Here is a 15,664-nt window from a genome sequence, read left to right on the forward strand (position 1 = left end):
AATTTTTAAAATACATTTGACTTAAAATTTGATTTGACGAGAGGTGTAATTATTTGATAGTTTAATTCAACATTTAATTCTATATATCGTGCGTACCAAATTTAATTAATCCATAACGTCAAACCAAATTGTATTACTTCATGGACTTCCATGCATTCCATTTTGGAAAGTGTCCCGGACATGCACTTTAATCAAACTATTTAATATTCAATTTAAAAAAAAAAAAAAAAACGCAGAGGACTTTATAAACAAAATATTATACGGGCCAAAACAAAACCGAAAAAAAAAAAAAGATACGGGTCAAAACAAAAGACTTAGAGAAGTATCATTAGACACATATGGAAGTTTCAGGTGAGAGAGAGAGAGAGAGAGACTTATCTGTTATATCTGAAGGAATAAATGATACTATAAAGTACTAATAAGCTGAACACATATATGTTAGTGTGTGTGTGTGTGTAAATTACTGTAATTACATAGTGTAGTGTGCTAAGAAGAACAGTTACCATCTTTGGCCTTCTAGAACAGGCTGACCAAAGTGTTCAAACTACTGATATATGCATTGCACACGTGTTAAAAAAAAAAAAAAAAACCACATTGCTCACTTGTTGGTTTCATTCACCATTCATGTGAAGCTCATTTTGTCCGCCAACCTTAGCCGATTTCCATGACTACACTTTGTTAACATTTTCACACTTATATATATATATATATTTTTCGGTGAGCATTTTCACACTTATATATATGATAAGTTTTCGGCGAGTATATATTATCACACACAACACATATTATATGTATGATACATTATATATATCTTAGAAGCTACCTTTGGATATATATATATCAAAGCTCGATCAAGCTTCCACTTTGAGAATCTCAATGGGGATACAATTCAAACTCAACAACTAGCTTGTGAAACAAGTATTCCTTTTCTACTCTATCGTCTCCTGTTTTTTTTTGCTTTTTTTTTTTTGACCCGTAAAATATATTCGGAGTGTATTTGCAGACATAGACGTTAATTTAATAGTCTTTTACAGTTTGCAGGCTTGACACGAACAAGTACATGGTGTGGTGTATCGTACCAGCTGCATGCTTGCCGAGATGGTGGTGTGGTGGGACCCACTATCTCATCTATTTTTTGTTACCTAAAACTTTTTGTCGAGGAAAAATTATTAAATAGTGTTGAATCATATATGATCTAATCAAATTCAATCAAAAACTCAATTCTCTAACCACGAAAAGTGTTACTTAGCATTCTTCTAACACTTCGAAATGAGGTGGTAAAGTTCTATAATATGTTGGTTTGCATACTAAGAACTAGCCTAGTTCGTGAAATTCCTGTCATTATAAGATTTGGCCAGTCAAATGCAGGTAATCTTATCGAAAAAAAAAAAACATCTTTTGTTTCAAATGTATAACTTTCAGGCAATAATGGAGCAACATCATTATTAAATTCAAACCTTGCGAGAGGCATATCAAGAAACCTTAAAAATAAACTTCTATAATCAAATTGGTGATGATCCAACGTTCTTTGATGCATCTCCATCCCAAGTGATATATATTAACTTGAAATTATAATCAAGATATATTAGAGCCGTTCAACTTTCATGCAATAATATTGACTATATATGTTGCAATGCAATATACTTCATCTCATAAATTCTTCTTTTGATTGTTAAAAATTTCCGGCCCGATACAACACAAAAATCATTAAACCAACATTTCTTGAAAACCCTTAAGAAAAAAGTTTTTGAGCATAAAAAAGAAAATCACAATAGATATAAGATGAGATATATATATATCTCCGGTGAACTTGGATCAACTACCCTTTCGAGTGATCATTAGGATCAAAATCTTCCCAATTATTTGGAGGATCACAACTTGAAGAAGAACTTCTAGACTGTGGTGGAAGTCTTCTAACCTCTCCCCCTTCTTGTTGCCAATTATATGTTGATGCAGAGGAAGATGTTGAAGATGAAGACATAGACGGCGAAAGATATGTTCCTCTGTGGTAGATACCGGATGGTATGGCGTGGTTCAAATTATGATCTTCACTATCAAGAACTTGTGCATAATGAGCAAAATTATTAGGAGGAGGAGGAGCAACCGAGTGAGCCATGAACCGCAAGTCTTGATGAGTTGTTAGGCAACCCAACTCGATTCTCCCTTGAACTCTTTCAGGGAAGTTGAGCTTAGCTTTGTTTCCTTTAAATCTAAGAGTTGCTTTGTGATGACCTTGGTTTTTAGGCTAGCGTGTCCTGTGATGAACCGTAAAGATGATCCGATAACGGATCCGAATGCGGAAGCGAAAATAGAAAACAAGCCTCTAAGAAGACAAAGTGACATTCCATGAGGTCGTGGAACTCAACAAGAACTGATGCGGAAGCGAAAGATCGAAAATATGACAAATAAGCCCCTAGGGGCAAAATAGTCATTTATGAAAATTATAGATTCGGATGCCACCAAGCACACCGCTGGAAGGACAACGAAAAACTAATCAAGATGGACTCAAGAATCGCATGATTCGGAGTTCGAACGAAGGAGAAACGGCATGACAAAGAAAAACGAGCACTTAAGGCAAAAAGGGTAAACTGGTAATTATTTAGGAAGAACCGGGTGCAACCGAGCACACCGTTGGAAAGACAGCGAAAAATTAGTCAAGTTCAAAAAAAAATTCACTTGAATCGGAGTCCGGACGAAGGAGAAAAGCCCAAAAGAAGAATTGACGTCGCGGCGGCCCGACAAGGTCCATGGTGCACACGGCGCCCATACGCGAGCCCACCGGTGCGCATGCCAGCGCCCAAAGACATGGCTGGTGGCAGCTCTTGGCTGCTGCTATATTTTTTTTTATCTGCCCAGAACTGAGGCTTGAAACGGAGGTCAAGACGAGCTTTTTTGGAAAAACATGAAGAAAAAACCCCCCCTGAAATCGAGTTTTCTACCTGACTTAGCGGACAAAATCGAAAAAAACTCACTGTGAAATCTCCAAACTGCCCCTAGATCAGAACTGAACAAGAAGGTCATAAAGCTGCTAAATGAAAACCGGAAGCTGAAACTTCATGAGGGATTTCCGATACCAAGACGACATTTTCTGGAAAAACACGAAGAAAAAACCCCTCCTAAAATCATGTTTTCTATTCAACCATGTCAAAAGAAGAAAATAAAACTAATGTGAAAGGTCCATAATGCCCCTAGATCAGAATATGAAAAAAAAAATGCGAAATGAATTCACAAGAGGCTCAAAACACAAACGATAAGGTTTTTCTCAAAAAAGACCATGCAAACAAACGTAACCTACCTATTTGGACGTGCTACAATGGTCCACGACTTAAAAATACCACCGATACAAAATCCGACCCCCCAACGGGCAAGAAGTCAAAAATGGAACTTCGAATGAAAACTCAGAATCCAAAAATACAAAACGGGATCAAATGACCGTTTGGCCCTTGGCCACACTTCAAACATAATTTATGAGACCCTATGAAAGAATGAGAATGGAATTCCCACACCCGATGCAACCATGGTGAAGCAATGACTTGCGATTTTTCAAGATTTTCACAATATTTCATGAAGTTAAAAAGTACATAGAATACAATATAATATTCATTGGCCTCATGCCTCATCTCATACATATCAAATACATTGAAAGAAGTGTACTTAAGTACACATTACATACATGGAATCAAATATACATATTTTGACATATAAGTCTACAAAACGACATTTCATGCTAACATTCGTATGAAATGGAAACATGAAAGCTACACGACATCCAAGGAATGCTAGGCGTCACGAACCAAGTCTTCGTACCAGAAATATGCCCCAGTATCGTAGGGGTGAGTAACATAAAGCTACTCGTAGGAGATGAGTATGCATCGACCTAGCATTTTATAAATTTATCACCTTAAGCTGAAAACATGTTAAAGGGGTTCATGCCACCTAACGTCTATATCGAAATGAGACTCAGGGAGCATCCTAAGCTACCTTAGAGTGTTTCTAGCATAAATCACATCATCTATGCCATTTAAACAATATGGAAGCACGTTATACAAAGTAACAAGATATAGGTTCTTAAAGGTATTAACTTACAATCTCGAATACAGAAACAACTAAAGTGATTATGTCACCTAACGTCTATGTTCTAAATAAGTCTAAGGAATCATCCTAGGCCATGCTGAACAATCAAACCGCAATTTACAACTTTAATGCAATCTAACCACATAGAAGCATATTATACAAGGCAACAAAATACAATTTCTTAAAGCTATCAGCTTGAAATCTAAAGTACAAAAACAATAGAAGTGGGTCATGCCACCTAACATCTAAGTTATAAATGAATCAATAGGATCAATCCTAAGATTTGTTAGAACGTCAAAACACAATTTTCAATATCGATGCAATTTAACCAACATTGGAACTTCCAATACAACGCATAAAGCATAATTTCGCAAAGTTAACATCATGTAACTTAAAATGGAACAACAAATAAGAAACAATAAGTTACAACATCCTCTAGTTATCAACTTGAAAATGAAATGCGAAATCAAACAAAGTGGATACTCGGACGTCACGTCGGATCAGACCGAAAACATAGTTACTTTAGGGTTACTAGCCCATGGGTAACCTCCCTATGTGCGCACTAGACCATATAGAGGGACTATCCCCCGTACTAGAACCACATCCCAGCTATAGTCAAACAACGACATCCCCAAGTTTTCAAAATCAACAAGTTGTGTAACAATGCATATATCAACAGGAATATGCAAGATAATTAACTATCTACTAAGCACAACCAAATTTGGAAACCTATACAATACATGCTCTAAATCCACAACTAATATAATATGATGAATGTCAAATCTTCAGTGTGCGATTCGTTACACGCTATGCATGAAAGATGTTAAACACGAAGTGTGCAAATCATTACACAAGGCAACAATATATTCAATAAGGAAAACATATTATCACGAATACAAACATAGCAACTATGTTATCCAATGTTCAAAACATAACCAAATGAATATACAACAAGTCTAAGTCCATGATTTGAATATATAAACCACTTCTAAAACACAACTAGATTATGGAGCAAATTGATAGAATTTAAATAGATAAACACAATTAAATTCTCTAAATTCCGATTCAATTCTAAGTAACCTCAATTTAATACATGTTAAAGGACATGGCATGGTTATCACCTATATCCATTCTAAAACTCAATTAGGTTGTTGGAACAACAAAGTATAACTTTAATTAAATCTTGCAAATTTAATTACCGAGGTTCTAAAACAACTTTTAATAGTCCCAAATTAATATATACTAGTAAACAAGTCATGGCCAATACAAATATCAAGTCAAAATCTTAATTAAGCTAATGGGACAACAAAATAGATTTTAATTAATTCTTTTAATTAAAATCTCTTGATTTTCAAACTTAACCAAATGCTCTCAAATTAACCTATGTTGGAAAACATGCCAAGGACTAATGTAATATCACATTATAAGTTTATTTCATTCAATTTACGACCATGCGAATTAAACCTTCAATAAAGTTAAATATAAAACAAAAGTTGCAATTCTCATGCAATAAATCCCAATTTAATACATGTGAACAACCATATCAAAACTTAATTTTCTAGCATGCCACAATACAATTCCAAGTTGTATATCACCATGAGGATTAAATCTTAAACATGTAATTTAATTAAATAAAAGGTTTCAAAAACTAACCGAATATTCTAAATCAAATATATGTGAAACTATATGGCATGTAAATCAAGAATATAAAGTCGGAATTTAAATAGAGTGAATAGTACACTCGGGGCAAATTAATTAATCAAATTAATTAATAATTACTAATTTTCAAAATACCTCCAATCACTTTCAAATTCAACTATGTTGGAGAGCATGCTAAGGCCTAATTTAATATGCTAACACATATTGATTTTAAGCTAGTTAAGGCCATGTGAATTAATCTTTCACCTAAGATAAATATTAAATAAAATTTTTAATACTTATTCAAATGTTTCAATTTTAATACACGACAATGAGCATATCTAGGGGCAATATAAAATCATACTACATGTTTAAACCAAGTCATGAGCAACCGGAAAAATTAGATCCCGTACAAGAAAAATAAATAATAAAATCTCTAGATTTTATATTTAATTATGCAAACAAGTAGTATAAGCATCACAAACATGCTATATAACAAGAATTTAAACCCTAGAACATCTCCTACCTCAATTTGAGATGAAAATCTCAAAAGCCATCAAAATGGAACGGCTCTGAATCCGACGAAACTACTAGGTTTTGTCGTGGACAATGCCGTGACCATAACCCCCATGAAAGCCCCATCAAAATCATAACTTGACCTCAAAACTAAACTCAAGAAATGGTCAAAACTGAATTCTAATAAGGGGAAAAGGTAGAGCACGGCGAGGGGAACAACAAACGTTAAGGCCGAAGACTTTTCATCAAGGAAAAGTGAACCAAAAGAGGAGAGAGAAGATGGAAGCACCCCTTGGGCTGCCATGGGAGCTCCAGGTCGTGCATGAAGAGTGGAGAAGATGAAAAATGAAATATCTCACCCCCATTTTATAGAAATCTCAAAAAGTGCCCCGAACGGGCCCCGCCGGGTCCGAAAAAGTAAAATTTGAGCAGACGCACTCAAATGGCAAAACTTTATGAACAAAAAAGATTTAAAATGATAAAATATGAACAACGGAAGAGACGGTGTTGAAAACCAAGTCCCGAGAATAAAGTTATGCCCAAAACAAGTTTGGTGAAAACTGGGGCCAGAAACCCTGAAACTGAAAAATATCGACCAGGAGGAAATTCCAAGAGTATATAACTCGACGAAATGTGAAAATGAATCCCGTACGAGGATCTAGGCTCAAAACAAGATATTTGGAATAACTTTCATTAATTGCACAATGGCCCCTACAAAAAGGGTTAACTGCGAAATTGCCCCAGAATGAAAATATCTTCCAAAAGATATTTTCTTAGAAACCTTTGAAATAAAATATCTTCAAAAGATATTTATGAAAAACACCACAAGAAAAGAAAATAATTTCAAAGAACTTTGCATCCATGCCCCAATGGATACCGGAAGCAACCAGAGTACTTTCTTGCAAAAGTAAAGATATGTATTTCGTGAAAACCACTCAAGATGAAAGCACGTGAAGTCAAAAACCAACTCCGAGCATGAGAAGTGAGGTTGTGCCAAAAACTGAGAAACGAAGATAAGACAGAATAGGGAAAAGAACGAAATAGCGCATAGTGTCGAAAAACGAAAAATGTGAAAATGACTCGGTCCTCAAAAGAAGTTGTCAATCCACGGAAAAGAGTCTCAGGAACCAATTTCGAGCACTCGAGATGACACTAAGCGACACGAAACAGAGCTCAGAAAAGAAAATTAAACGAAAAAAATTCATTCGTAAAATTTCAGGAAAAAGGAAAGGAAGGCAAATGACCAGGTCGTTACAACCTACCCTCCTTAAAGGAATTTCATCCCTGAAATTAGGAACATACCAGAGAGAACAGAATAATGACCGAACAAAAGGTCAAATCAAATGATAGCTCACAACGCGCTGAAGGACAAATCCTGAAGTCTCAAGATCCACTAAAGGAACGCGAAACACGAACTGAGACGTCATCTCAAACGAATCGGCACGTTAACTCAACGTCAACTACCGAGAGAATCCCAAGACAACAAAATGTTGAAACATGATAGAAGAAGAGAGTAACAAGGCAGTACGAACAGTGACCAGAACCCGCCCACACTTACTCGTCAGTAAGGTAACATGACAGTATAAGGCACTAGTTCGTAACATGCCCCAGAAGGGAACTTTTCAATACCAATGACATCAATGTCTAAAATGATCATTACCAAAAGCACCGCAAGAACCAGGCATCGGCGAGAGTTGGGGTAGCTAATCCCAAAACTCTGACAACAATGACACTGGCACCATTACGCTTAAGGCCTTAGATCTAGAAGCCATAAAGGAAAAGGAAATGAAACGGTGTCTCCCTAGCACACGTCTCACTCCACCGGACAAGGATTGCGATTCTACGTTCACATGAGCCTTACTCGCATCAACAAAACAGACAAGAAGGTTCCCGACATGGGTCCTTACAGAATGAATTTCTCCTATCCAAGGAAGAAACTCGTGAAACAAGAATGCATCCAAGGAATAAGACAAATCCTATGAGACAATGTCAAAACCTGATATAAAGGAAGTAGCTAGCATGCAACATAACAATGGACTATCTACTCAAAGTGCCACATAAGCAAACAGACATGTTTTCAAATCAAAACATGTTATCAAGAGCATATATACACATAAAGTATGCTTAACAAATAATAGATGTCTCAAAATACCTAAGCATGTGAACATGTTATCATACAAGACATGTTATCAAAGAAGCCATGTTATCAAGATATAAATGACACATCAAAGCAAAACAACGTGAGCATGATATGCACCCAAAACCCGTCGTCCAAGGTATTCGAACCCGGACGCTCTGATACCACTTGTGACGACCCTAATTTTTAGGCCAGCGTGTCTTGTGATGAACCGTAAGGATAATCCGATAACGGATCCGAATGCAGAAGCGAAAACAGAAAACAAGACTTTAAGAAGTCAAAGTGACCTTCCATGAGGTCGTGGAACTCAACAAGAACTGATGCGGAAGCAAAAGATCGAAAATATGACAAATAAGCCCCCAAGGGTAAAATAGTCATTTCTGAAAACTGTAGATTCGGGTGCCATCGAGTACATCGCTAGAAGGACAATGAAAAACTAATCAAGTTGGACTCAAGAATCGCATGATTCGGAGTCCGAACGAAGGAGAAACGGCATGACGAAAAAAAGAGAGCACTTAAGGCAAAAAGGATAAATTGGTAATTATCCAGGAAGAACCGGGTACAACCGAGCACACCGTTGGAAAGACAGCGAAAAATTAGTCAAGTTCAAAAAAAAATTCACTTAAATCAGAGTCCGGATGAAAGGAGAAAAGCCCAAAAGAAGAATTGACGTCGCGGCGGCCCGACGAGGGCCATGGTGCACATGGCGCCCATGCGTGAGCCCACCGGCGCGCATGCCGGCGCCCAAAGACGTGGCTGGTGGCAGCCTTTCGCTACTGCTACATTTTTTTTTATCTGCCCAGAATTGAGGCTTGAAACGGAGGTCAAGACGAGTTTTTTTGAAGAAACACGAAAAAGAAACCCCCCCTAGAATCGAGTTTTCTACCCGACAGCGCAGACGAAATCGAAAAAAAATCACTGTGAAATCCCCAAAATTCCCCTAGATCAGAACTGAACAAGAGGGTCATAAAGCTGCTAAATGAAAACTGGAAGCTGAAACTTCACGAGGGATTTTCGGTACCAATACAACAATTTCTGGAAAAACACGAAGAAACCCCCCCCCTAAAATCATGTTTTCTATTCAACCATGTCAAAAAAAGAAAATAAAACAGATATGAAAGGTCCATAATGACCCTAGATCAGAATATGCAAAAAAAATGCGAAATGAATTAACAAGAGGCTCAAAACACAAACGATAAGGTTTTTCCCAAAAAAGACCATGCACACAAACGTAACCTACCTATTTGGACGTGCTATAATGGTCCACGACTTAAAATACCACCGATACAAAATCCGACCCCCTTAACGGGCAAAAAGTTAAAAATGGAACTTCGAATGAAAACTCATAATCCAAAAATACAAAATGGGATCAAATGACCGTTTGGCCCTTGGCCACACTTCAAACATGATTTATGAGACTCTATGAAAGAATGAGAATGGAATTCCCACACCCGATGCAACCATGGTGAAGCAATGACTTGCGATTTTTCAAGATTTTCACAATATTTCATGAAGTTAAAAAGTACATAGAATACAATATAATGTTCATTGGCCTCCGGCCTCATCTCATACATATCAAATACATTGAAAGAAGTGTACTTAAGTACACATTACATACATGGAATCAAATATACATATTTTGACATATAAGTCTACAAAACGACATTTCATGCTAACATTCGCATGAAATGGAAACTTGAAAGCTACACGACATCCAAGGAATGCTAGGCATCACGAACCAAGTCTTCGTACCTGAAATATGCCCCAGTATCGTAGGGGTGAGTAACATAAAGCTACTCGTAGGAGATGAGCATGCATCGACCTAACATTTTACAAATTTATCACCTTAAGGTGAAACATGTTAAAGGGGTTCATGCCACTCAACGTCTATATCGAAATGAGACTCAGGGAGCATCCTAAGCTACCTTAGAGTGTTTCTAGCATAAATCACATCATCTATGCCATTTAAACAATATGGAAGCACGTTATACAAAGCAACAAGATATAGGTTCTTAAAGGTATTAACTTGCAATCTCGAATACAGAAACAACTAAAGTGATTATGTCACCTAACGTCTATGTTCTAAATAAGTCTAAGGAATCATCCTAGGCCATGCTGAACAATCAAACCGTAATTTACAACTTCAATGCAATATAACCAGATAAAAGCATATTATACAAGGCAACAAAATACAATTTCTTAAAGCTATCAGCTTGAAATCTAAAGTACAAAAACAACAGAAGTGGGTCATGCCACCTAACGTCTAAATTATAAATGAATCAATAGGATCAATCCTAAGATTTGTTAGAACGTCAAAACACAATTTTCAATAACGATACAATTTAACCAACATTGGAACTTCCAATACAACGCATAAAGCATAATTTCGCAAAGTTAACATCATGTAACTTAAAATGGAACGACAAATAAGAAACAACAAGTTACAACATCGTCTAGTTATCAATTTGAAAATGAAATGCGAAATCAAACAAAGTAGATACTCGGACGTCACGCCGGATCAGATCGCAAACATAGTTACTTTAGGGTTACTAGCCCATGGGTAACCTCCCTATGTGCGCACTAGACCATATAGAGGGACTATCCCCCGTACTAGAATCACGTCCCAGCTATAGTCAAACAACAACATCCACAAGTTTCCAAAATCAACAAGTTGTGCAACAACGCATATATCAACAGGAATATGCAAGATAATCAACTATCTACTAAGCACAACCAAATTTGGAAACCTATACAATACATGCTCCAAATCCACAACTAATATAATATGATGAATGTCGAATCTTCAATGTGCGATTCGTTACACGCTATGCATGAAAGATGTTAAACACAAAGTGTGCAAATCATTACACAAGGCAACAATATATTCAATAAAGAAAACATATTATTACGAATACAAACATAGCAACTATATTATCCAATGTTCAAAACATAACCAAATGAATATAGAACAAGTCTAAGTCCATGATTTGAATATATAAACCACTTCTAAAACACAACTAGATCATGGAGCAAATTGATAGAATTTAAATAGATAAACACAATTAAATTCTCTAGATTCCGATTCAATTCCATATAACCTCAATTTAATACATGTTAAAGGACATGTCATGGTTATCACCTATATCCATTCTAAAACTCAATTAGGTTGTTGGAACAACAAAGTAGAACTTTAATTAAATCATGCAAATTAAATTACCAAGGTTCTAAAACAACTTCTAATAGTCCCAAATTAATATATACTAGTAAACAAGTCATGGCCAATACAAATATCAAGTCAAAACATTAATTAAGCTAATGGGACCACAAAATAGATTTTAATTAATTCTTTTAATTAAAATCTCTTGATTTTCAAACTTAACCAAATGCTCTCAAATTAACCTATGTTGGAAAACATGCCAAGGACTAATGTAATATCACATTACAAGTTTATTTAATTGAATTTACGACCATGCGAGTTAAACCTTCAATAAAGTTAAATATAAAACAAAAGTTGCAATTCTCATGCAATAAATCTCAATTTAATACATGTGAACAATTATACCAAAACTTAATTTTCTAGCATGCCACAATACAATTCCAAGTTGTATATCACCATGAGGATTAAATCTTAAGCATGGAATTTAATTAAATAAAATGTTTCAAAACCTAACCGAACATTCTAAATCAAATATATGTAAAACTATATGGCATGTAAATCTAGAATATCAAGTCGGAATTTAAATAGAGTGAAAAGTGCACTCTGGGCAAATTAATTAATCAAATTAATTAATAGTTACTAATTTTCAAAATACCTCCAATCACTTTCAAATTCAACTATGTTGGAGAGCATGCTAAGGCCTTATTTAATATGCTAACACATATTGATTTTAAGTTAGTTAAGGCCATGTGAATTAATCTTTTACCTAAGATAAATATTAAATAAAATCTTTAATACTTATTCAAATGTTCCAATTTTAATACACGACAATGAGCATATTAAGGGGTAATATAAAATCATGCTACATGTTTAAACTAAGTCATGAGCAACCGGGAAAATTAGATCCCGTACAAGAAAAATAAATAATAAAATTTCTAGATTTTATATTTAATCATGCAAACAAGTAGTATAAGTATCACAAACATGCTATATAATAAGAATTTAAATCTAGAACATCTCCTACCTCAATTTGAGATGAAAATCTCAAAAGCCATCAAAATGGAACGGCTTCGAATCCGACGAAACTACTAGGTTTTGTCAGGGACAACGCCATGAACATAACCACCATGAAAGCCCCATCAAAATTATAACTTGACCTTAAAACCAAACTCAAGAAATGGTCAAAACTGAATTCTAATAAGGGGGAAAGGTAGAGCACAGCGAGGGGAACAACAAATGTGAAGGCCGAAAACTTTCCATCAAGGAAAAGTAAACCAAAAGAGGAGAGAAAAGATGGTAGCACCCCTTGGGCTGCCATGGGAGCTCCAGGTCGTGCATTAAGAGTGGAGAAGATGAAACATGAAATATCTCACCCCCCCTTTTATAGAAATCTCAAAAAGTGCCCCGAACGGGCCCCGCTAGGTCCGAAAAAGTAAAATTTGAGCAGACGCGCTCAAATGGCAAAACTTTGTGAACAAAAAAGATTTAAAATGATAAAATATGAACAACGGAAGAGACGGCGTCGAAAACTGAGTCCTGAGCAGAATGTTATGCCCAAAACAAGTTTGGCGAAAACCGGGGCCATAAACCCTGAAACTGAAAAACATCGACCAGGAGGAAATTCCAAGAGTACACAACTCAACGAAATGTGAAAATAAATCCCGTATGAGGATCCAGGCTCAAAACAAGACATTTTGCAATAACTTTCATTAGTTGCACAATGGCCCCTACAAAAAGGGTTAACTGCGAAATTACCTCAGAATGAAAATATCTTCCAAAAGATTTTTTCTTAAAAACCTATGAAATAAAATATCTTCAAAATATATTTACGAAAAACACCCCAAGAAAAGAAAATAATTTCAAAAAACTTTGCATCTATGCCCCAATGGACACCGGGAGCAACCAGAGTACTTTCTTGCAAAAGTAAAAATACGTATTTCGTAAAAACCACTCAAGATGAAGGCACGTGAAGTCAAAAACTAACTCCGAGCATGAGAAGTGAGGTTGTGCCAAAAACTGACAAATGGAGATAAGACAGAATAGGGAAAAGGACGAAATAGCGCATAGTGTCGAAAAACGAAAAATGTGAAAATGACTCGGTCCTCAAAGGAAGTTGTCAATCCACGGAAAAGAGTCTCAGGAATCAATTCCAAGCACTCGAGATGACACTAAGTGACACGAAACAGAGCTCAGAAAAGAAAATTAAACGAAAAAAATTCAATCGTAAAATTTCTAGAAAAAGGAAAGGAAGGCAAATGACCGGGTCGTTACATGCTTCATCATATGCAAGTGCAGCAGCCTCAGCTATTTCGAAAGTACCTAGCCACACTCTTGCTGCTTTTTTAGGGCCTCGTATTTCGGCTGCCCACTTGCCCCATGGCCTTTGCCTCAGCCCTCTATAGTGTCTTCTCCCTTGGTTCCCTTCACAATGTACATATAGATTTGTTTATAATATATGTAGCTTTGACATATCACGCCATACGTGAAAATCACCATCACAAGAACAATAACAGGCATTTTCTCCAACTATCTGAGGTCGGCTACATGAATCTTATGTTTCCATTCCAGCTCTATCTAATGCCATGGATAGCCTCAATCAAAGACCATACATGAAAATAATTAGGTTAATTAGTTTTATTTATTATATTCTTCTAAGTTCTAACATCTGTAACTATATAAATATATATATTTATATATATATATGATGGTTGTAAACTGCAAAAACATGAATGTAGTAAATACCACAGACCATTTCCTAGATTGAATCAGAATGATAAATGAAGAGCGAAAATATAAAACATATAGTGTGAACTAGCTAGTTTTATTTTTTTCGGTTGAACTAGCTAGTTGATTTCATGTTATTATTAATTAGCTCTAGTTGTTTTCATGTTGTCTGGTTGTTTTCATGTCATTATTCCAGAATTTTTTATTATTTTTATTTATTTATTTATTTATTTATTTATTATTTTTTTTTTTTCAAATTATTCCAGATTTTGGGCATAGGAGAGAGAGAGTTCATATGCTTAAGCAGGCATGCAGCATCATACCAAAATCTAACCAGTCAGTTGACCAAATACAACATCCTAGTGAGCTTGAAGTAGAAGCGGTGGTCATCAACGTGTTCAAGTCTAACTTTTCCACATATGTATAATATATATATATATATATATATATATATATAAACTTAGGAAAAAATATATATGTATATATATATACATATATATTCTAAACAAGATTATCTAATACTACGTATATGATATGAATATATATGTATTTATGTTACCTTGATCTTGAATATTGGGTTGAGACTGATCAGGAGGCACCGTTGCACCCGGCCCGGCCATGAATATATATGTATTTATGCCTATGGCTACTGAGTTTCCTGCAGGCATATCATGAAGAAGGTTTTTATCAGTGTTTCCAATAACTAGAGTGAGTGCTGACACCATAGCGGACATGTCCTGTTGAGATCTAGCTGAGTAGACAGGAAATATGTTATAGTTTTCTTCTTCTTCTTCTTCTTCTTCTTTTTTCTCCGATGAATCAGAAAAAGGAAGGGGCCTCTTCCCATGCCTGTTTAGATCCACTTTAATTTCTTACAACTTATATATATATGTATTTGTAAAATACTATATATATATACTTGGTTGAATCTATATAAATGTTGGGTGTGAAATGATCATATATATGTAGAAGATGAGGGTTATATATGTGTGTGTGTGTGTGTGTGTGTGGATCAAGACTACCCAGAAGAGGATGAAGCTGATTTAAAATGAGATGCATGTGGGGAGGAGGTGAAAGAGAAAAAATAGGGTTTTGCTTGCTACAATATATATGGATTTTATATGTATTAGTCAAATGGAATGGAAAGACTATTCAAAAAAGTGGTCTATGACCGTAACTTCTTGATGAACCAATTAAATTTAAATTTTCATAATAATATATTAATATATTATAAAAAAATCTCAACAACGATTTAATTTGATCGTTGAGGATCTAATAATTAATTTCTGAAAGAGAAGAGATAAAGCTAATCTGAAAGGCCAGAAGTCAAAATAAGCCTGACAACAGGTAAAAAGATAAAGCAATAACACAAGTGAGGCATCCATGTTAATTTGATTATATTGATTGTGTAAATTAAA

At 35.4% G+C, this 15,664-nt stretch overlaps 1 protein-coding gene across 1 annotated transcript; it reads right to left on the reverse strand.

The window, feature by feature from the left end:
• Window positions 1-1,819: 1,819 nt before the first annotated feature.
• On the reverse strand, window positions 1,820-15,258 carry LOC132281110 (ethylene-responsive transcription factor ERF113-like). The gene is made up of 3 exons (XM_059782844.1): window positions 14,806-15,258; window positions 13,794-13,943; window positions 1,820-2,220 (listed from the first exon to the last, which is right to left on the reverse strand). Exons 1-3 carry the CDS (start codon window positions 14,978-14,980, stop codon window positions 1,820-1,822), a joined length of 726 nt encoding a protein of 241 aa, XP_059638827.1. The 5' UTR covers window positions 14,981-15,258.
• Window positions 15,259-15,664: the final 406 nt, after the last annotated feature.

The sequence above is a fragment of the Cornus florida genome, unplaced genomic scaffold (genome assembly GCF_030987335.1).
Source record: "Cornus florida cultivar Cherokee Brave unplaced genomic scaffold, ASM3098733v1 CherokeeBrave_3.0.0_Hap2_Chr11, whole genome shotgun sequence".
In the NCBI taxonomy this organism is placed as follows: domain Eukaryota; kingdom Viridiplantae; phylum Streptophyta; class Magnoliopsida; order Cornales; family Cornaceae; genus Cornus; species Cornus florida.

Coding starts and splice junctions, on each gene's coding strand:
- LOC132281110 (XM_059782844.1), bottom strand. CDS start 14,980: ATGTCCGCTATGGTGTCAGCACTCACTCTAGTTATTGGAAACACTGAT. Junction 13,944..14,805: donor ACCCAATATTCAAGATCAAG/GTAACATAAATA, acceptor TACATTGTGAAG/GGAACCAAGGGAGAAGACAC. Junction 2,221..13,793: donor ACTTGCATATGATGAAGCAT/GTAACGACCCGG, acceptor GTCATCACAAAG/CAACTCTTAGATTTAAAGGA.